The sequence below is a fragment of the Strix uralensis genome, chromosome 5 (genome assembly GCF_047716275.1).
Source record: "Strix uralensis isolate ZFMK-TIS-50842 chromosome 5, bStrUra1, whole genome shotgun sequence".
In the NCBI taxonomy this organism is placed as follows: domain Eukaryota; kingdom Metazoa; phylum Chordata; class Aves; order Strigiformes; family Strigidae; genus Strix; species Strix uralensis.
The window spans coordinates 41,024,177-41,047,429 of record NC_133976.1 but is presented as its reverse complement, the minus strand read 5'-3'; the positions used below and the strand labels follow the sequence as shown (position 1 = coordinate 41,047,429).

At 39.6% G+C, this 23,253-nt stretch overlaps 1 protein-coding gene across 1 annotated transcript in view; it reads left to right on the top strand.

Annotated features, from left to right (window-relative positions):
* PTPRR (protein tyrosine phosphatase receptor type R) overlaps positions 1-23,253 on the top strand; it is a 157,818-nt gene that overhangs the window by 74,464 nt on the left and 60,101 nt on the right. The window contains exons 3-6 of the mRNA XM_074869379.1: positions 5,242-5,355; positions 8,736-8,891; positions 15,906-16,016; positions 22,659-22,921. Coding sequence (XP_074725480.1) covers positions 5,242-5,355; positions 8,736-8,891; positions 15,906-16,016; positions 22,659-22,921 — 644 coding nt within the window. The remainder of the gene's footprint in view (positions 1-5,241; positions 5,356-8,735; positions 8,892-15,905; positions 16,017-22,658; positions 22,922-23,253) is intronic.

Below are 23,253 nucleotides of genomic sequence, written 5' to 3'. Positions count from 1 at the left end.
GCTGATTTAATCTTTGTTCATAAAAGTATTGTGAAGTCTTATACTTTAAGCTTCTTCATCCCTGATTATTTTTCTTCCTGTATATTCAGGTTAGCTGGTGGTTTGAGAAAACACCTGCTGTGGTAGGGTCAGGAGAAGTTTAGAGGGGACTAACCAATGTATAGAAAAGGAATGGTATATTTGAGGCTTATTGCAGAAAGGGTATCACTGGTGGTAAGGAAAAGATAAGAAAGGGATGCATCTCAGAATCTTTCTTGAGAAGCAGAACCTGACTTGGCAAATTATAATTTATTGTAATGTCCTAACAATATTATTTCAGAAACTGTGTTATACATTAATCCCTTTCATGTTAGGGGTTTTTTTTTCTTTAACAAGAAAATCTTTATCAAAAAGCCCCTGTAGGATCTCAGTTGTGAATGGTCTTTGGTGTTTTTCTGTGCTGTTTGCTTTTCTGGAGCTCTGTCTTCCCAAGTTTCCCACTACAAGCAGAAAACTCCTTCCCTTCAAACTACCTGTTTTGCTTGGATCAGATAAACCTAGAAACTGTCGCTACAGTTGCAATATGGAGGTCGATAATTGCTCAGGGAAATGAGTCCTCCAGGGTGTTCGCCTCTAGGCTCAACAAGTCGCTGTTGCCAACAGCAGTACCAGATTCAAAATTGTGAACTCCTTGGGGAGTAGGTTGCAATCTGCGATAAACACTGCGGATGAGCAAAGGGTAAATGATTAGTACTGTCTAACTGGGATGCTTCAGCCCTTTCTTTTCCAAAGCAAAAGGAGCAACTAGAGGAACACAGTAAGACATAACTCGTGTATCTATGCTAACACTTTGTTCTATTTGTTTCTGTGGGTTTACTTTACAGGGGTTAATCTCATGTTTTATTGCAGGTGGTGTTAGAATACATAATTATTTCATCCGTGTAATTATAGCTTGTAAATGGCTGGATAGGTTTCCATTCTAGGAGTGATTCACTTAAAGACAGTTTATATTGTTTGTCTAATGTACAGGTATTGCTGCATTTGTAGTTCACCCATTGTCAGTTTTCTGTCCTAATCTCTTACCTTTATGGACACATAGTGAACACAGTATCTAGCCATGCCATCAGAATGGCACAATATTAAAACATTAAAATGTTAATGTTTTAGAAATTTTCTACTGATAGGAATAGTTAAGACTTTATTTTTTGTTTCTCTTCTCTATCTTCCTTCTTTTTATTTTGTTCTTTCTTTCTTTGACAACTTTTCTTTAACAAAAATTGTCATAGTTCAGAATTTGCAGAAAGGCAATTTTGTACCAGACCCTCGGTCAGACTTAAATTTCAGTCACCTTCAGGAGGGCACATGCCAAAGTTGAGAATGTAATGCCCCAGGTGTTGCTTTTAGCTCAGATCTTGATAGTGTCAGGATGGGTTATTGTATGATAACATTCATGTAATTGAGGAGGCCCATTGCATTTTAGTGCTGAGTAGGCATAAATTAGCCTGGATCTTGTCAGAAGGAACTTGGGAAAAGAGTATAATCTTGCCCTGTTCCTATCATTTTCCATAAGCATCCAGAGTTGGCTACAGGGTACTGAACTTGATGTGTCTCCAGTCTGGTCCACTCCTGCTTTATGCTTTTACAAACCCAGTACAAACAAGGGGGTAATAGAGAGCACAGAGCACGTTTGAGATGTGCTGCTTCCTCTAAAGCAGGTGCTCTTGGGGTCGCATCAAGCTTTTCTATACATTATCTTTCACTGATCAAGTTAGAAATCCCATTCCTAAAGTGACAGATTCTGGACTGCTAACTTTCCTCTTGATAGGAAGAGGTAAAGGCACTCTCTTGTGCTGCCTGATGTAGGAAAAGGCACCCTATGTTACTCTTACTTAATTTTTACTATAATTGCCAAAGAACTAAGCTTCACATCAACACCAACAATTGAGAAGCAGATTCCTACAATGGACAAGAAGGCAAGGTTCTTATAAAAAATCTGAGATTTTTCCTCCTCGGATATTTCTTCCATTTTTTTTGATGAGTAGTCACCAAAAAACCTTCACTGCTGCACAAGAAGCACTCTGAGATGAGGCTTAAGGACAAATTTCTTCCCACACACTTAGGACGTTTCCTGAAAGGGTCCTGAAATCACCAGCTGTAAGGCCAGGTAGGTGAGCTTTTTAAGGAGGCTGATGCCAGACTGACAGAGAGTGCTGTGGTCTTCAGGCTTCCCCCAGAACCACCAAGGACAATATAGCTGTTAGAGACACACACATACTGTGCAGCCTTTTGTGACTATTTGCTATAGGATACACTGGACCAAATTCAGACCTGGTAGGAGGAAATGTGACTCTCCTGAAGTTAATGGAGTTTCACCACATTTTATTGTCCCTGGATATGATGAACCACAATCCCAGCATACTAAATCTACAAGAATTTATTACCTCCTTATAAGATCTTTAAGATCTTCTATTTCATCCAAAGCTAGATATTTTTCTGGCTGTTTCATTTGTGTGTCTTTATCAGTAAGCTCTTACCACACTATTTAACAACATCTCTATTAATGTGATCTGATCCCTGGCTCATGTATGTTTAAGTGAATGTATTTTGATTTTATGCCTGCTAATTTTGCTCAATAACAACAGTTAGCATTATCTCCATAACTCAGGGTCACTGACTCAGATAAGCAGTTTTGCACTCTTTATGCCATCCTGATGGATCTCTAGGGACCCTCTGAAGTGCTAAGGCTTGGACAGCAGGCCCAAGCCTGAGTTGACCTATAGATGAATCCTGTATATTTTATAACTGATAACCATTGTGCTAGTAGGTATTGTATTAAGTTATAATAACCTATTTATGCTGGTGTAAAAAGTGCTAAAGCATTGAAATACTGCAGCCTGAACAACAGGCCCCAAGCTGAAGCTGTTAACTTAACATGTAGTCATTAGTAAAATATGTAAACTCGCTAGTGAAAGACAAAATATAATCAGTAGAGGGGAGAGAATGTATCCAACTTTCCTTTCGCAGCCTTCTTCAAGGCTGAGAACCCAAGTGTTTGGCCTTGTTAGAAACTCCCTTGGTTCCCCCCCGAGCCCTGGCCAGGCTTCGGGTGGAATCCAACAGGAGAATGAAACCAGAAACTTTCTGCTCAAAACAAAGGTTCCAGCTATTCTGGCTTGTCGATCTCTGGTATATAAGGCTGGGCCCGTTTGCAGTGACTTTGGATGCCTCACCTACGGGTGGACGCACCGCGTAGGATTTCCCACTTGCCGGGACAGGCTCTCCAAATCCTCGCTGTAACCGGGGCTCCCCAGCGACTGCGGATCTGGATGATGATGATAATATATGCAAGTGGTGATGTATTTCTCTTACTTACTATTCTCTCTCTCTCTCGTGTAGTAATGATTTGATGCATTTCCCTGTATTTTCCTGTTTGTTGCTTTAAGTGCACTATTCTGCTTCTTCTTACTGCATGTTTTCTGTATTACGCTGTTACATTACTTGGTTATTACCAGTAAAGTACGCCTACTCTTCTCACTCTGGTGTCTGAGTTTAATTGGTATCCTTAATCAGCAAAACACCCTCATGACAGCGTTCCTATTTCAGCAACAACTCCCTTCCCATTTACTCAGGTTCCTCAGACCAGGCTGTCGACTTCTTGTGTAGTGATGGCTTCACAGCTCCAAACCAATGCTCATCTGCTGTATTGCTCAGGTGTGCCATGGCCGGAGCGAGTCCATCTGTGGAACAGAAGAAATGGTGCTCAGATTTCCATGTGCCCCTCTCAAGACATTTATCTGTTTCACTGACAAAGCTGGAGCAGTTTTGTAACCACTCAGGATGTCTGTCTAATTTAAGAAGAAGCAAAAAGAAGAAGATTTTGTGTTTTGAAAATGCCAGGGTAGAAAGGCTAATTTAAATTGAAGAATCCTATAATACTTCCAGCTGAATTAAAGCTCAACTGTGTGGTAAGAGCACATCTCAGCTGATGCATCAAGAACTGACAATCCCATTAGTGTAAAAAAACAATGAGAAAAGGGGGGAAAAAATGAAAAACACTCAGTACTGATGGAAAAATCAAATTGACAGTGGAAAAAGAAAGCAAATACTTTATGGTTTTACATCATAACATAAATAAATAACAATGGTCAAAATGTCTGATGCTGTTTTTCTTTGAGAAAAAAGTTGCTTTTCTTTCTAGACCATAACCATATTCCCAGTGTGACATCTGACCCATAGATACTTAATTCTCTTTATGCAGTTCTGGTTAGGAAGGAAGAATACTTGCTTGGATCCTCAGAGCAGCGAGATGGCCTGTGGCTCTAAATAGGAGGTTTAAAATAAAAAATCTTTTTCAGCTCAAGTCAGCTGGCTCAGTCAGAACTTACTAACTTCCTAAGTCAGAAGTTGCCAGAAACATTGGAAGCCTTCTGGGACCATCTGACATACTTCTCTTCCCTCTCTTCTCCACTACTGTTGTCTGCAAAGGGGTATGGAAGCAAAGAAAGGGACCCCAGAGTACCACATGGAAGTACTGGCCACCAGGTGTCACGTGAAGACCCATATCTAGTTCTTCTTGGAAACAGAAAATTTGAACCTAAATTATTTCCTGGCTAAAATTCCACTGACTTCATGGGAAGGATTTGAACTTGACAAAACATTTAAATTTCACTATGATTCTAACACAGAGAAAGAAAATACTTCAGTGATATAGTTGGTGTCTGATGAGAATTATAGTGTTCTCTGACTCACATGAGGAAGTTTTAGGAAATTCAACCATGTGGAATGTATCCAGAATGTTTCTTTTTTGATCTCAGAAGCCGCTAATCTGAATTAAAATTGTTTAATTCCACTATGTCTGACTCATTCTTCACCTGTAAGGAGAAATGCTAAGATAATATTCAAAGCAAATCTTCATTGTGTAAATTCAACATCTCATTCTTTAAAGGTGAATTGATATTTAATGCTCGACTTCCATTTCTAATGTAGTAATTGTGTTATCTTGAACACTATGACTTGTCCAAGGAATTTAGCCAAAAACCTCTGGAACCTATTTTGAATGTAGTTGAGGAAGGTGGTACTTTGATAATGAGCAGCACTTAAGATGCTTAAATTTTTCTTTGGATTTATTCTTTATTGCAATGCAAGAAGATTGCAGATTATTGTTCTGGGAAAAAACAATTAATGAAGAGTCCCAGAGATCAGTCATCTTGAGAACTGAATGTGTTGAGCAAGGAGTTAATTTGAACTGGTTTTGTTTTTCAGACACTGCAAATGGATGTAAACAAGCTGAATATCACATTGCTTCGGATATTTCGCCAAGGAGTGGCAGCAGCACTGGGACTGTTACCTCAGCAAGTTCATATCAACAGACTCATTGTAAGTACCAAAGGGCTGTGTATAATAAAATGTACCTGGTTATTTTGAATTCTGTTAAATTTATTTTCCTGTCGCTATGGAAAAGTGTAATAAAATAGAACAGAAAAATACTTTTTTCCAATATTATTTTAACTGCACTACAGGAAAATAGATCTCCATTACAAAGTGATTTAAATTTTCTTCTGAAAGGAAAATATTCTCAGTTACAGTCTAGAGAAAAATTAAGTCAGATAAATCTCCTTTGAATCCTATTCATAAGCAGATTGCTTATCCCTTAGTTTTCATTCCAATGCAGTTCTACATCACATTCATTAAGAAACACTTATTCATGTTTTGTTTCTCAAAGGTTGAATATTACTCAAAAAATACATGTGATTCTGCCTTTCAAAGGCATCTTCACAATTTATCCTCAGACTTTCCATTAGTAAATTAAATGACTTCTCACAATATTAATATTCATATTTTGCTATTCAGCTATAATAATATATGCTCAGAAATGATCTTGTAGACTACGGTACTGTATTTGCAAAAGATGATGACAAATTTGCTTCTGGCAACAAAGACTTTTTTAAAGCAGTTATTGCATGGTTTTCTGTGTGTGGTTAAGAGCATACATTCTTAACACTGTTGTCTTTTTATGACAGTTTTGCCATGAAGCAAAAAACCCAACATCATGGTGTATTGCTATCATTCATTTCACATTGCAGAGGGAAGAAGAGTTATTTTATTCTACATGCAGGTTGAATATTAGGGAAGAAAACTGACAGGTTCAGCATTAAAGTATTTCCTGCCTTGATAGCTTGACAGGATTGTATACATCAAAAAGGATTATAAAATTCCTTCAAATAATGTCTCTGTGAGAAAGGATCACACAAGAAGTACAGTGGAAAAGATCAATAGGAATGCAATGCAGCCCTTTTCATGTTCGCCAGGGATGTCATTCATTCATGACAAGTGATGCTAAATCTCCTTTGTCCCCTGCATTAAACAAAATGAAAGGTTGAAAGACATACTCAGAGAAAAGCACAATTAAATGAGAAATGTTCCAGAGTTTGGGATGTGTATTTCAACATACTAAGTCATTTAGTATCTTTCTTACTATGCTCTGTGGAAATTAGGTAACTAAGCAGAAGAAATATACTGTTTATTTTCCTGTTGGTTCCGAAGCATTTCCCTTTCTCATTTGTGAACTAAAGGAAGAGGTAATATCATTCTGCACCTGCATATAACTCAGAATACAGTGAGTACTATTCATTAATTAGTATTCTCAACATCTGTAAAAGTCTGCTGTGAGTTAATATTTTAGTGATATAAGAAAGAAAGAAAACTTTTGTCCTATTGGCTCTAAAAATCACACAGAGTCAAAATTCACAAGGAAGAAAAATCTATCTTAGGAGACATTATTTCCACTTTGCATCCTTCTAACGAGAGACAGTGCCTCTTGTGCAGAGTGCTGGCAAGCAAGCAGGGCACATCAAAATTCATCTCACTTCAGCCTAGTCTAAGCTACTCATCTAGGCTCCCTGTAAAAGCAATGTAGAGAAGGGTAACTGGGGGAGGAGAGTCATTGAGATCCTGATTATTTTAGGATGGATTAAATCATTCTCTAGAGATGCCAGGCTCTCCTCCCTGCTGATTTTGGAGGTAGTTTAGATGACTGAGGTGAGGTAAGCTGACACCCTCCCAAGTGAGCAGCTCTCAGAAATGATCAGGAGCCTAGTAGCCAGGGTGTGGCTGGGTACCGGGAGAGGAGAGGGCTGGCTAGCCTCTTACATATAAGATCACATAGTGTGCCAGGAAATATTAACTGGGCATTTCCAGTGTCTCCTTAACCTTTCCAGTAAATCCTCCTCCCAAAAAGGCCTTTTAATGGGCAGAAGAACTCCTAAGTAGAGGAGGCATGAAACACTGGGAATGCTGCATCCGCACGAAGCCTTGCCTTCTGCCTGCCGTCTACACCCAGAACCAGCCACCTATCCATGTCAGAGACTGAATAGGACCACAGCCTCAAATCAGCTTCTTCAGCTTGACAAAAGTCTCTGCCTTGAACTGACACTCCAGACCTGTATGTCTGTTTTCACTCCTTATAACCCTGCTGATCTGAATAGTCCCACTGAAAAATGCCCAGTCCCACCAGTAGCCAGTGTCCTTACCAATCTGATTGATAAGACCAGCAACATATTTGAGAGCACAGAAGGCAGATTTAGGGTAAACATGGTTGAAAGCATCCCCTTCTGTGCAGCTCTACTTCTGAATGCAAAACTAGGTATTTTAAGACTAGCAAAAGATGTCTTTTCCTTCACTTCAGTAAAGGTAATGATGCACTTTCAAGGTGAGGGGAAGGAGGTGGGAGAAATCAGGATTCTCTCGGTTTGAACTGATCTCTCCCATTCCATAATGATGAATAGCAAATAACCAGACCAGTGAGAATAGCAAATAACCAGACCAGTGAGGTTCTTGCCTGCACAGGCAGCAATGCAGGCAGTAGCTCCATGCTTACCTTGCATGTGTGGAACTGCTGCAGGACTAGACTCTACATCACAGCCTCAGCTAAGTTGGCCACAGCCCTGGGGAACCTGGATTCCCACACCCCATTTGGACATCAGCACTGTCTGGAGTGCTGGTATTGGGTGCTGTTCTAGTCTGTCACAACCAGAGGAACCCTCTGGCAGTCTCTCCTTTTGCTCCCTTGTGACAGAGTGAGCATCACCAGCATCTCTAATACAGCGCCTCTTGGGCTGCCAGGACTGCATCAAAGACACTAAGGCAGGAGTTAATAGAGGGGAGAGTAAGCATTCTCAGTTTACCCATTAAATGTAAACAACCCTTTTCTGGTCCTTTAATTTTGTTGTGCCTTTTTAAGGAGTTGCACTGCAGTCGACTAAAAGGACTTTATACTTCATTGCAGTGTCTGCAATGTGTTGACATGGGATCAGAACGCAGTGCCAAAATACCACAGCATTATACTAAGCATTCCTGTTTAAAGACCACCTTCTAAAACAGGGCTGCATTTCAGATCAGATCAGATGAACTATCTGCTAAAATCCGTGCTGGCACTTTGCCCTTGACCCCATCCCATGGCTCCTCCCCTCACCATGTTACGTTGACATCTTGTTTAATGGTACTAGACTCAGGAAGAGGGTACCTTGTCAACAGTGAATGAGACCAAGCACACGTGCCCACGTATGATATTTACATTTTCTTGCACAGTCAGCTGGGATTTAAGGAGTCAGACAATAAGTATACTCTCCTCAGAGAACAGGTTGCAGCCTTTATATTCCATGCTTTTGTTTTTAAAATTATAGTTACTATCTATAGACAGCAGAGATTATCTAATCTCAGACCGTTCCTATGATTCTGTATTTTTTAAATTTTCCTAGGGGAAGAAGAACTGTGTGGAACTGTTTGTGTCCCCACTGAACAGAAAGCCAGGAATTTCTGAGGCGCTCCCATCTGAAGAAGTGCTGCGTTCCCTTAATATCAACATTTTGCATCAGAGTTTATCCCAGTTTGGAATAACAGAGGTCTCCCCTGAGGTTGGTTATCAATTTCCTAACCTGTAGTTTGTTACAGATTAGGCAGTTATTACATCCTTGGTAGTTTTCAGGCTGAGGTTCTCAAACATACTGCTATAAGGCAATTATACAGCTAGCCCTGTTAAATTACTTTAATGGTGCTTCATTAGGCTACTCAAGCATTAATATCCAGGTCCTCCTCACACAGCTGGGCTACCATTGAAATCAGAGTTTAGATCCTAAGCATGCATCAATTGCCTTAAAGGATGTGGGCCCAAGGATTTTTAGTCTAATAATGCAGGTTGGAAGGTATAAAGATTTCAGTAGAGAGAAAAGAAATGCAGATGTCAGGTGTGAGCATTACTACTTGTGTAACTTGTGTCTGACATGATTTTGAAAAACTGAATTTGTACTTTGTACCCATGCTTCTTTCTGTTCTCAGGAGAAGTGAGAGATTTCTTTTGTTTATCTGCTCCAAAAAGAGGGCAGAAATAAATCTTGTAGCTATTATTTGTATGACTACATCCATTTTTTGGAAAAAAAAATGTATTTCAAAGCAGAGACTGCACTGCCATCTCCACAGTGTCCCAGACATTACCAGTGAGATGGACATCTAATTCTGGGCTGACCACTTGAGCTATGCACAGCAAATGAAAAAGAGAGAAGGCCTTTAGGAAAGGAAATCACTGAGCTCATGGACATGGTCACATCACACTGCATTTTATTTAGTGTCTTAGAAGCCCTTACCTCAGAATTCAGTGTGAGGTTCGAATAATTTCAAACATGTTATCAAGAATCAGCATTTTTCATGGAAGCTCCCATTTTGACTGCAGAAATGTCTATGTCCCAAAAAGTCAAAAAAGTGGAGAAAAATAGAGGTTCTGATGAGCTGTTTCCCCCTATGGGTAAAGAGTTCCTGTTTTTTTTACATCCAAAACCTGTGTTCGAGCCATTGCTGAGTTAGTACTGGCTGGTATGTTCACCTGTATTTCTACTGATTAGAAATGCTTTTGTTCATTTTAAGCATTCTAACTGTGTTTAAGAATCTGGAAGATGTCTTTGGTACAAAAAATGAAATATAAAAACAAGGCCAGTTTAATGCAATTTTACATGCTCTACTACAGCACTATGAATATAGGTGGATTCTCAAGTTTTTGCTGTTCTAACACAAAACGAAGCCAAGCAGTGCTGTCAGATCAGGTCTTTATATCGCCCATCAGCGACCTGAGCTATGCTTTACATAGCTTTGACACAGTGTTTTACCCATTGTGTGTATGTATTCCTGAGCTATCAATCCTAATTAAATCATGAGCTAATAAATTGTACATGCTTCCACCAAAAAGTCTGAATGTTTCACAACCAGTATTGTATGTGCCCTATCAGTGTATCTGTGCAGAAAGGAAGCATTATCCACATCTTTCTAGGTGGGTGGCTGACACAGAGGTGTTAGCACTGGAAGTTGTTTCCTTTTTTAGCTGCCTATTTCAGTATGAGCTGCCTAAGGCTTGAAAGTCTACTAGCTCTCTCTACAGTAAACAGACAGGAAGAGATACATTCAGCAGGCAGTTCATCCCATCTCTGAGATACCTCTCCTGAGATTGCTTGGTTGACTTCCTAACAAGGATTAGCTTAAACTAGACCCCCAGCTGTAGAGGGTTAATGGTGGGGGACATTACCCTGTCCTAAGAAGCTTTACCAAGATTATGTAGGAAAACCCAAGTGGAAAACTGAGGCGCTCTGCTTAAGGTCTCCGTGTGATACCATAAACAGCAAGTCTCAATGAATGTAGGTGACTGGAACTACATTTCCATTCATTCCAGTAATAATTTGCCAGTTCACATCTGCTGATGCATTCATCACTGATTGATCTATTTTCAATTAAATCAGCTGTCTCAAAATTCATAGCCTACTTTCTTATTCTGCAGTAGCTAAAAGAGCAGATTCCCTATATACCTTTGCTTTAGGAACCTCTAGAGTCCTTTGCTGCCTGGTGTACAATGGGATATGTACCTGTGGGAATGTGAAAATTTAATTTAATGGAGTCATTGCCATTTCAGGGATCCAGGGCAATGGCAATACCTTCCATATGTCCTTTCTCTTCCAATGGCCTATTGTAGTTGTAACATTTGCTCTTTTATTATGGTCTAAAGTTTGTGCATGAAGTGGGATTTAGGATTGTGTTCTGGTTTATGGTGTGTATCAGGGCCAGGAGCAGACTTCTGCAGAAAAATCTACTGAATTGGTGCTTGTTGGTGGGACTAAATTCAATGACTCAGGCAGTCCATGTTATTATGATGTGGGAATCCTGACTTCCTAATGTCTTTAAATTGTGCTCAGAGAAAGAAAGAAAATACTACTGGATTTCAGAGCTTAGTAGAGAAGAAAACTTGAAGTGGTTTTGAATGACAAAAATATCTGAAGTTACAGTAAGTGAAATAAGGGTTACTGTCTTTTGAGAAATAAGCTAACTGCCATCTGGGAGATGTGGCACTAAAGGAGAAATTTCCAGAGTTCATGCCAGAATTATGCAATCCCAGAATGTACCATTACAGCCTCCTTGCACAAGGCTTCTGTTGGTTGCCTTTGAAGTGTGTGATATTAACTTCTTAGAGAAGAAATCAAAGGAAGCAATCATGCACTTAAAGCATACAGAAACCGTAAGTCATTGTAAGGACAAGTGATCAAAACCAATAGCTTAGAAATTACAACAACCTAGACAGACAGAGGTGCCCGGGAACTAAGCAGAGCACAAGGATGCGCTCCTGTGCTCAGGCAAGGCAGACGTAGCGTTACACCTGCATGGGTGCACCCAGAGCACCGCAACAGGGACAGGAGCCCTGCAGGCCTGCCAGCTTTGACATGGAATCACAACACTATCGCACATGTGTGTAAGGTAGAGTCTTTGGGGAGATTTTGTCATGACAGACACTAAGTAGCTATTATCCAGTGTCCTGGGAGTCTGAGAGGTCACCCATGTTCCTGAAAGTTTTCACTGGGAGTGGAAGTGATTTCTTGGCAGACTTTCCTAACCTGGTTTACCTGACATAGTTCAAATAGCAGAAAAAAACAAAGCAACTCAATGTGAACTTCGATGAACCCTTTTTGATCTTAAGTTTGATCCCCAGCTCCCTGGAAAATTTCCTCTGAGCTCAGAACTACAGCTTGCCGTGCTTTCATTAGTGTTTCAGCCCAAGGAATTAATTGGGGTTAACAACTAATTTGCAAATTCACCTACTTTCCAGTGAAGACTTACCTTTTCTGGCAGCTCCTGATACCTTGGCAGGATCTTTCAGTCATGGATTTTACAGTGACTAGTTCAGGTCAATGTCTCTCATGTTATTATCAAAAGCTGGGTGCTCATTTTACTTGTTTGTAGAAATAATCCACTAGTTTTCCATAACAAGACCAGAAAAAACAGAGTCGTTTTTTAATGTCTTTTCTTTAAAAAATAAAGTTTATAAGAAATCATTTTTCTAAATACATTTGTTCCAGTTTAGAGCAAAGCAGATGCCTGTGCAGGCACTCTTCAGTAAGGTTAGTGATAGCGTGGGATTGTTAAGAATACATTGATTCTTCCCCACCTTGAATCATGCTGAATTTAAACTCTTTAAATTAACCTGACTAATTCTGCCTGAATGACTCACCTGATTGTGGCAGCTCCTTAGGAATGGAGTCAAACACTGGGGGATGATGCTGTTGATGATGTACATGATGATGAGCCTTCCTCCCTGTAGCCAGGTTTGCTCTGGGACCTGATGGTGCCTGAGCTACTGGAACTCCCCTGCCACCTCACCTGCTCTGGTATTACCCTGCCTTCATCAGCTGTGGCTTTTTGCGGTTTAGTTTGAATTTATCTTCCTGCCCTCTGATGGCAGTGGTACATTCCCACTTCTCAAAAACTCTCTGAAAGTCTTAGTGGATTCTCAGGCAGGAAAAGGCTCCCAGCTGAGTGAGAGAAATGTGGAGTAACATCAGTCAACTGACACAGCACATCTCCATGCAGAAGGCTCATTGTCTGTGGTCGTGGACAGAAGTCCTCTCTTTTTCTTGCTTTCTCCCTAGCATTTGGCCATCCTGTGAGCTTGTTTCCTGGGCGTCAACAATCTGTAGTGAGCATGGCAGTTGCCATCCGTCTTATCAGTTCTCCCAGACCAAGGAACAAAGTTCTGAATGAGCAGCACTGATGTTTCAAAAAGCGATGCCTTATCATGGGTGTGAGGTGACTCAGTTACTGTAGGTCACAGCCTCTTCTATCATTAGGGAGCAGTTTAAGCAACAATTCTGCTGTCCTGCAGTTAGATCAGGGAGAGAGATTTCCTTGGTTAGGTGAAGGTACTGCTAAAGTGTTTCAAAACGGTGTGTCAGATATGTTTAAGTTGTGGCATACATTTTTTTACCCTTTTTACAGCATTTGTAAACATTCTTTGAACTTTATTTTTAGAAAGACAAATCAGGGAAAGACATATCCTGAACACATGTACATAGATAGTACATAGACAGACATCATAGATACTAGTTCTTTTAAACTCAGTTTCGTATACAAAGTCTATTATTACGAAGTCTTAAAAGTTTACTGACGCTAATGAATAACAGTTAAGTCTCTCGACCATTGAGTCAAAAAATCCTATTAACTCTTCATTTACTTGTTAGTATATTTGTTCTTACAGTGAAGAGGTATTAAAAAAACCCCATTTACTCACTTACATAAGGTCAGCATGGCCAATTCTTCTTCAGGTCCTGCTTTTTATCTAGATTTCCTCCTGAGAAGTCTGAAACGCCAGAAAGCCATCGGGTAACCCACCCAGGGTCAAACACCTTGTTTATTGCTAATGGGCCAGAGCTGCAGCTGCTGCTGTTGCCCTGGGATTCCCATGGAGCTCAACAGGAGCAGTCCCGAGTGCAGAGCAGCTGCAAATGTGGGCTCTGAGCCAGGATTGGGACGCAAGTCCTGTGCCGTGAGCACAGCAGAATAACCTTGCTGTGCTGAGGTAGCAGATTGCATGGAGAGCTGCACCCCGTTAGAGTGGCAACGGTCTTTGAATATGTCTAGGAAATACTTGGCAAGATTTCCAGCTTATCTTTGAAAGCCCTGGTTTTTAAGTTGCTCACTAAACACCAGACTGACACTTACAAACCTTGTTAAACTGTCAATACCTGCAGTACTTTTAAGCCCAGATCATGAAACATTGTGTGATTACACACACACACACACAGAAATACACTAATTTTACAAGGTCTGTTTCTATAGTTTAGCAGAAGAGGGTAAAGGATTTCCATTCTGGTCCCTAGGGCTATGACTTCCAGAGAAAACTCTTCTTTATTATGCTTTCAGTTCTAAAGCAGTTGACTCCCGGTTATACACATGTATTTTTTTTTAGCAAGCAAGTCTCTGTAAATTAACCATGGTACCAAACACTTCCATAAAGTTTGCATTTTCTGTCAGTATGATCTGTGATTTGTTTTGCATCTGCATTGAGTTAAAGCTGCATTGTCCTGGCCCTTTTCAAAGCAGGCAGGGGACAAACCTGTGCTGAAAGGAGGACCATGAAAACTCTATTGGGATCCAGCATGCAGCAGGGTTTTGTCAGCTTGTCCTCTCTTCCCCAGTCCATGATCTCCTCCTCCTCAGCAAGCCTTTCCACATGAATTCAACTTCATCAGGACATTCTATGTTTGGGAGGCTGATGGACACAAGGAGTTTCCTTGATACATTAACTACTCAAAAGAGCAGGCTCATCAGTGGCTAAGCAGACTTTGGAGCATGAGGTACTCATGTAAAGTGCAAGAGGGTCCCTGCAGTTGCACAGTTCCAGTGAGTAGCCACTCATTTTTAAACGGAGGAACTCTCCTCTGTGGAAATCTCCCAGTCCTCTTACACAATGTCCCCAGAGAGGAAAAAAGGCCACCTTGACATGGGAAGACAACTCACTAGTTAAATGAGAAGTTTAATTAAAGCCATTAGGGAATATCAGTGAAAGGAAAACACCAAGAACTTGAACATTTACACTGGAAACCAGAATTTAAGAAAGTTGGTTTTAGTCAGTCTGAGAACTGTACTGAAAATACACAATTAAGAAAAGAAAAGCAAGCAGCTGAAAATTGGGTGAGCAATGTCTACTGAACTGCGGTCACAGAAACACAAGACGGCAGACTTTATTCTAAATAATATATAGCAGGTAGACTGAGGGTACATGTACCCTGTTTCTACTACCGAATCTCTGTTTGGAAACATAGTGAAATTCTGGTAATTTAATAGCCCAACCAAGTCCCCACACTGCAATAAAGCAAAAAATAAATGCTTTTACAATTATTATTATTTCATAATCCCCAGGAAATCCCCAGGAGTTCTGGAAATTTTAGTGAGCACAGCTGTTTTAGAAATGTACTATCAGCAGAAACCCAAAGATAATGAGATTACTTTAAGCATGATCAGAATTATAGATAGATGGATAATGAGATTGCTTTCAGCATAGTCAGAATTTTTTACGTATGCACATGTATGTGTGTGTGTACTCTAAATGTGTCAGGGCTTCCTGGCTTATGAAGACAAACTGACAAGTCACCTGCTCTTTGCTCCTATGTCAAGTGTAAACAGTCCCAAGGCTGGCGCGTGGGTGCTGGGGCCGGAGATAAGTGCTGGGGAGAAAGAGGCAGGGCAAGTGGCTCCTGCAGCCCTTGCGCCAATGAGCCAGGTAGTTTCCAAGAAAGACTGTGGGTCTTGTTTGCTTACCTTCCACCAGCCCATGTGTCCTCGTGGCTTCTCTCAGCAGCCACAGAGAAGCTCCTAGATCATCTGGCATAGCGTTAGGACCCCTGGGTGGCACGCACGCACACGGACACACAGAGTGCAGGCAGGGTGCGTGGCCGAGGTGGGTGTGCAAATTACAGCGTTCAAAGTGAGTGCCATATACTGTGGAATGTGAACTGTGACAAAGCTGAGGAGGGTGATTAATGCCTGACGAGAGCTATTTAATCTGCGCACGCTACTGTGTAACTTTTTTTCTCTTCCTCTTTCTGTTTTATTGCTTAAAAAAGAAAAATGTTTTGCAAGGCCAGCGTGAAGCGGACAAAATCTGGAGCAAAGAAGGATTTTATGCAGTTGTCATATTTCTCAGCATCTTTGTCATTCTAGTAACTTGTTTAATGGTAAGTTTCCTTTTTACATTTTTTTGCTGTTCTTCATGCTTTTCTCTGTCTGGAGGATAGAGTCACATATTCTTTACATGAGAGATGTTTTCTCAAAGCTATTAAAAACTCAGCTACAAGGTAAGAGTTGGTCGCACTCATAATGCTGTGAAGCCAGAGTTTGAAGAACCACATTTCTTGATATATTTTGAGTCCAGTTGAAGAATGTAACTAGAAGGAAGCTGAAGAAATAAATAATGGGCTCTTAAATCTTCAGAGTAACTGTATAGTGACATGAGTGATGACTTCTCAACCTTCTTACTAAGATCCCAGGATCCCTGAAGTCACGTTAGCTGTCTGTATTTCAATTTTATTGGATAGTAGAAACAACACCACATCAATACAATATTGTTAGTGCACAGTTGTTAGAGTGTATGTTGGTATTCATGTATCGAATACACAAATTTTAAACTGAAATGACTAGTAAGTACATGAAGGAGTGATCGTATTTTTGGACAACTTTGCCATTTACATTCTATGAGTTTAGTGGCCAGGTTTCTGGGCATTAGACATACTTCTAAAATGCTGAATATGAGATGTGAAAGGGTCACACGGAAGATGAACACTACACCACCACTGACTTTCACAGGGCAATTTTTGCATTTTTTCCAATGTTATATCTCACATGTTTTCCTTCTCTGAATTGTATATTTCTTCTGTGGTGCATAAATATAAGGGATTACTGAATTCTATGACAGTTCTCAGCATTTATGAATACATAGTATCTTGGAGTCTTCTGAGATATTTTGCTTTCAAACACATTTAATTTTCTTTAACCTAGATGGATTTCCCACTTAAAACCTTAAGATGGAAAGAATGTTTAAACTGAAGATATTAATAAATGATCACATTTATAACAAAATGTTATTTAAACTTTTAATGTCTCCCTAAGATTTGAAATGCACTTATCTTCTCACAATAATTGTTGCTTTATATAATTTCTACTTCCTAGTCATCGTCATTTCTCCATGCCATCTCATTCAAAAATAGGACGGTAACTCTAGAAGTACTAACTTTTACTCAAAATTTTACTTTGGAGAAGCAGATATTTTGGTCACTACTGACTGCTTAACTGGAAGGGTATAGAAAATGCTGTCTGTCCTTGTCCCGGTACTACACAATATTTTCCTTAATTATTTGGAATGCGTAGACGGTATTGTGAATTATAAGCATTGTGAAGGACAGTATCGGAACTTAAAATATTATTAAGGTGCTGGAGAAAAGATGGAAAGTAACAAGAATGCTGCTCAGCAGGGACAAGGGCTCTAATCATGTGCATCAATAAAACGTAGGAAATACGTGGCAAAGCAACAGTTCTGTAGGAAAGGTTCCAGCAGTACCACAGCGCACGCACTGACTTCAGCTAACTTCAGAGTAACATCACGTTGTTGCAAAAAATATACTTCTTGCCCTGGGATGTATAAATGAGGGTATGATCTCTTAAGATCTGCATTCAACTTGGCTTTGGTAATAATTTGGTTATAGTATCGCGTCTTGCTCATTCTCTGTGGTCTCTTTTGAGTACCACACGTGAAAAATGCCGAGCAATTACAGTAGGGAGGAAATACAAGGTGATCAGTGATACAGAAGACATGAAATAATTTGGTTTATTTATAACAGAGAAAAGATGAGCAAGGAGAAACATGATAGTTCTCAAACATGGAAAGATTTCAAAGGCTGTGATAAGGAAGAAGATAATACTTTCTCCACTGGGGATTAGAAAAGAAGCAAATTTTTTGAAGGGGAGATTTGGCTGACTCATTAGAAAGAGCTTTGTTATTGCATGGGTCACTAGACCCTGGAGCGTATTGCTTGGGGAAACTTGGGAGTTTTCACCCATTAAGGTTTTAGCCAAGCATCTGTCAGGAATACTTGGGTGTGGCTGATCTGGAGTTAGGGCAGAGGTAAATACTAGTAGACTCCTTGAACTCTCTTCCAGATAGATTTACTTTGATGCTATGGTCTTTCCTGCAGGCATTCCCATCTCTGTCCCCTCACAGGTCCACCCTGTATCTTTACATGTGCTATTAGACTGTGTAAATGGATACTGTCTCAGATTTTGCCAAGACCTGCTGATACATAGAGTTTGTGCAATCTATAAGGCTAACAAACAGCTCACATTGTTTTTCATCCCACTTTATGTGTGTCAGAGTGCAGATTTATGAAAAGTAGGAGTTCAGTATTTCAAATTCAGCCATTGCAGTCTATCAGACCATTCAGCTTTAGCGTAAGGCGTTAGGGCTCATCCTAAGTAGCTTTGGCTGTAGCAACCATATGAGACCACCAAAATGCAGCCCCATTATTAAAGTTACAGGGTAGGCACCTATTTTCCATAGGTGGTTATTTGTAGTTTAGAGGGTCCAAAAGCAGAAAGTTTAGCCTGCATCTGTAGATGACTTGTAAGTGTCCTTTAAAGTGTGGAGTAGGAAGTACTTTAAGTGATGATTATGATGATCGACATTGCTCAGTGTAAGGCAGTGTGAGTTGTTGGTGTTAGTGCTTTGTTCTGTGTAATTTCTGCAGAAAATGTAAAATGTGCATCCTTGTCTCTTAACTGGGTTTTACAAATCATGATGCTTCCCTGCGCTGAAAGTGCACTGTGCATTAACAGCTTTTAGGCTTCTTAATGCTTGGCTGAAATTTATCAAATATCTGGCCTCTATTCATAAAAATCTACAGTGCAGAGTATTGCTAAACAGTGTAATACAGCAGTACATGAGCTAAATTCGGACTTGTAAATTGTACCTCTGAGGTAGTTTTATGTATTTCTTCAGCTAGTCCTTGTTGTCATGGTATGGGAACCTCTTGCATCCCAGGAGCGATTCATCATATGTGGAAGCCAACACACAGCTCATCGCTATCCTCATCATGGGCTGACCATGGGCTCACTTCCACTGGGAACATCATACATCATTTATAAAGTTTGCCAAGCAAAGTGCTAAGTAAGAATAAATACTTTTAGCACTTCTATGTGTGTTTTTTATGTTACATAAATAGAGAAATAACTGATCTATCACCAAATTTACTAAATAACAGAATGTTTGACAGTGTTTTGCTAACATATTTCTTACTAATTTTGCCTGTTTTAATAAACTAGCATGTTTGCATATCCTTTTTTTCCTTAAAATACGTACATATAAGTATCTGTTGAGTAGTCTGGAAGCATCACCTTCAGATTATGAAATATTTGTAGCTAGTTGTGGTAAGAGGGTTTTCTAAATGTATTTCTTTTTCCCACTAAATAAAAATAATCAAAATGTAGGATTTTTTTTTAATTTAAAATAATGAAAGACGAACTATGGGCAATCTAACCTGTGAAAGATGTCCCTGCTTATGGCAGAGGGATTGGACTTGGTGATCTTTAAAAGTTCCTTCTGACCCAAACTATGCTATGAATCTATGATTTCATGAACTTTGCTTTGTCAACAAATGGTGAGGATCTAAATTTTTGCTACTGTCTGTGGTGTTTTATGAGTTACAAACAATTATTTGATGTTTTGGGGAGATAGTTACTTAAATGATAAATATTTTTTCAGCTTCATCATTGTATTGTAACAAAAAAAAAAATACATTCCAGCATCAAACTTTCATGTGACCTATCTCTTGTTCTTAAATTTACAAGTTTCAGGATTCATAAAGTGGTGCAGGACTTTTGAAAGCACTTTGATTATAGAATATACACAACTAACTAATATCAGCCTATCAACTTCACCTTTTGCTAGTTTAAAGATTTAAATCAAAACTAACAGTATGTATTTTTATCATATTGTAAGAGTGTTTAAGCCAACTTGATATTAGGGGTTTGTTTATAAACTACTCCTAGATTGTCTGAATTCATTTATTCTGCTTCTATAGAACTTTTTATAGCGCATTCAAATCATGGTATCCAAATGCCTCCCAGTAATGCACCAAACAACATGACTAACATCTGTCACATTTTTGTTCTTTCATCCCTTCCCCAGGGTTTGAGGGAAATTTTGTTAGCCAATTTTCTTCTCATGTATACACATGCACAATAGCTCTGTTCATGCAGAGATACACATACAGCCTCACACACATGTTGATAAGTACTTGTTAGAGAGAATGTTTTTAATTAGAGTGAACTGTCTTAATTTCCATGGTTTCTGGGAGATTGTGCTATACAGTCCTGGGGGCCCTAAATATCTCTAGGCAGATGAGTTTTCATATCACTGCTCCACATAACCATTGCAAAGATCTTCATTCTGCAGACATAGTTATCTTGCTGGGATTTTCTGTCGATCTCTGAAGATAAATAAAAGCAGTTTCCACTGATATTTTGAATGGGTAGGTAGGAGGTACTGGCCAAGCTAAGGCGTAACAAGGCTTTCCTTTGCAGAAGTCTGAGCAGAGATATAAAGAGTGAATGTCATACTGTCAGCACCCTATCAGAAAGAAGAGTTATTTTCCTTTTGGACTGTAGCTTTGAACCCTAGGCTTAATATATGAAAAAAATACAGGTGACCCACCTTTTGTTTCCTGGAAGATAGTATTTCGTGTTGTTCAGTTGCTCCATGCCTCCTGATTATCCTCACAATGAATCTTCTGGGGTATCAGTAAAACATCAGTTTTCCTAATTTAGGGGCTTCATATACCTTTCCATTCATGCTGACAGATGCATTTAAAGTGATTTGAAATATGAGTACAACTAAGTTGTTCCCTTTGCGGAGCTTGGTGATTGGGTTGATCACCATCTTTTTGGCCATTTCTGTTTGTTTGACTTTTACCTGGGATTCATTAAAAACATGATGACACTGACCACACTTTCTGAGGAAAGTGTGTTAGCTCTTAGACCAGATGTGGTTTTCTAGCTTTTTTTCAGCTTCTGCTGGTGGCAGGCTATCTTTTTTCCTAGGGTCTATTATTAGAGTATTAAAAAGGATATAAAACAATACTCATCCAGGTTTTTGGAAGTCAAAACCATAATTCCCTGGGTCTCCAAGGGACAAAACCATGTGAACATATATATCAGTGACAAGAAGGTATGGTTAACATTGTCATGACCATGAATGTCTGAGCTGTATATCTGTGCGTTATCAGAAACAAATGAAACCAAAGCAATCCCTGGAGAAAAAGCGGGTTAAAAATATTTCAAGCCCCTGTTTTATCTTTACTGATACCTGCATCCTTCCTTCACAGTAGGGCTGTTTTTTCTGCAAAATAATGGCAAAGAGTAGCTTATCTTATCCATGCAATTTAATTCTAAACTCTTCTGAATGAACAGATGGTTTACGTAGTTAAGTATTGTTTAATGGGTGTATTGCTAATGACATTAGGTCAGCTCCCAGCTAAACCTCTAATGCTAATCCTTGAAAAAACAAACCCATCAGATATATCCAGTCTTCACTGGAAAGCTATGGAGTGACGGATCTTTACGCAGTGCTAGCAGGGCAACAGGTGTCAAAGAGCTTCTGACTTGCAGCAGAAAAATGCTTTGGTCTAGGCTTTGTCTTTATGGCTTTGCAAACCAGGATTCAGTTTGAATGCTTTATGGCAACAGATAAAGGGGAGTAGAAGGTATAAGGTTATCTGCAGACACCTTCAAAAAGCTGTGTAAGTGTCTTTCACCCACCTCCACACACAATACGGAATAGTAATTCTCATACATTTCATAGGTTGTAAGGCACATTTTGAAAATGGCACAACTACAACTCAGAAACAATTTTTTGCATTCCCTTCAAGAGAGATAAGATGTGTTAAACAGGCATAACACAAGTTCCTCTGGAGTGACATTATCAAGCATACGCTGCCTGCCAGCCCTCACCAAGCTGGTGTACAGCAACATCAGTGTGAAGTTTGGTGGAAGAGGATCAGTACAACTTCTGAAAAGCTTTTGATGCAGATACCTGATATACAAGTTCATAAGCAAAGGGTAGACAGAGAATCCTGGTGTTACAGTATGTTCAGACATCAATGTCTTGATAATTGTAAAACACACTTTTCTGAACAGATGCTTAAACAGCTTCATTGGCCACGTGTTGCTTCAGCTTTATTCCAGAACAAGTTATGTTTCTCTGAGGCTATCGAGGGATATCCTTGTCCTGAGGGGTATTTCAGAGTAGTAGCAGCCTACCATTACAAAAGTGGCCTAGTAAAGTTACTCTGTTCAACCATCAGCTCCATGCAAAACAAGTAAGAGCTCTTAAGAACATCTGCTCTAAACCAAAATGAGACTGCTATAATTAGATATATCTATTTTATTTTGTGCCATTGTCTCTTTTGTGTTAAAATTCTTACAGATTCTTCTACAATTACTCTATTCATCAGTATTTCCTTCTTCAAAGTGTCTTATGTAACTATATTCTATTCTGTGTTATTTGCCCCTTTAATAAAACAACTGCTGGTATTACAAATAATTGCTGTCTCACAATGAGAACTGTTAAAATCCCTACCACCCACATGTACACACTGTGGTTTATGTAGTGGAAATATTTATCGTGTTGTGGGAAACACCGTGTAACACAACTTGTGGCTTACCTTCTAGGAATGAAAACCACATATAGCAAGCTTATCCAGCATTTGTGACACTTTCCTTGTCTTGTTTACCAGGGAATTGAAATTGGGCTTTCCTCTTTATTTCGGTAGGTTCTGTACAGATTAAAAGAGAAGATCCAGTTGTCACTGAGACAAGAGAAGGAAAAGAAGCAGGAGATCCACCTCTCGCCCCTTCCCTTGCAGACATCTCGGTCCGAGTATAAGACCACCAACAGCATGGTCCAGCCTGAACAGGCTCCAAAGGTTGTCAATGTTGTAGTGGACCCTCAAGGCCAATGTGTTCCTGAGCTAAAACCTCCTCTGTGTGCCAGTCCATCACCTTTCAGAATGAAACCTGTGGGGCTCCAGGAAAGGTAGGGTGGTGCCCAGCACATTCAGGATTTATTCTGCTTTGTTATACTCATGCTGCATGATTTCAAATGTGTCTTTTCTGTCCATAAATGGGAGACGACTTCACCCTATGAACATCTGAGAAGTGGGATTTTGGTGTGTTAATGTCTATCTCATGGGTATTCCCTCCTTTTCTTTTCATATGAGCAAAGGTCCAGAAGGTTGGGCTGCGATTAACTGTAGTACTGCAATTCTTTTTGCTAATTTGTTTCTTCCCCTTTTCAATAATTTCCCCAAAGGAATAATTTTGCATTTTCCGTTAATTTTTGCCTGTTTTGATCCTGGAGATCCTGGC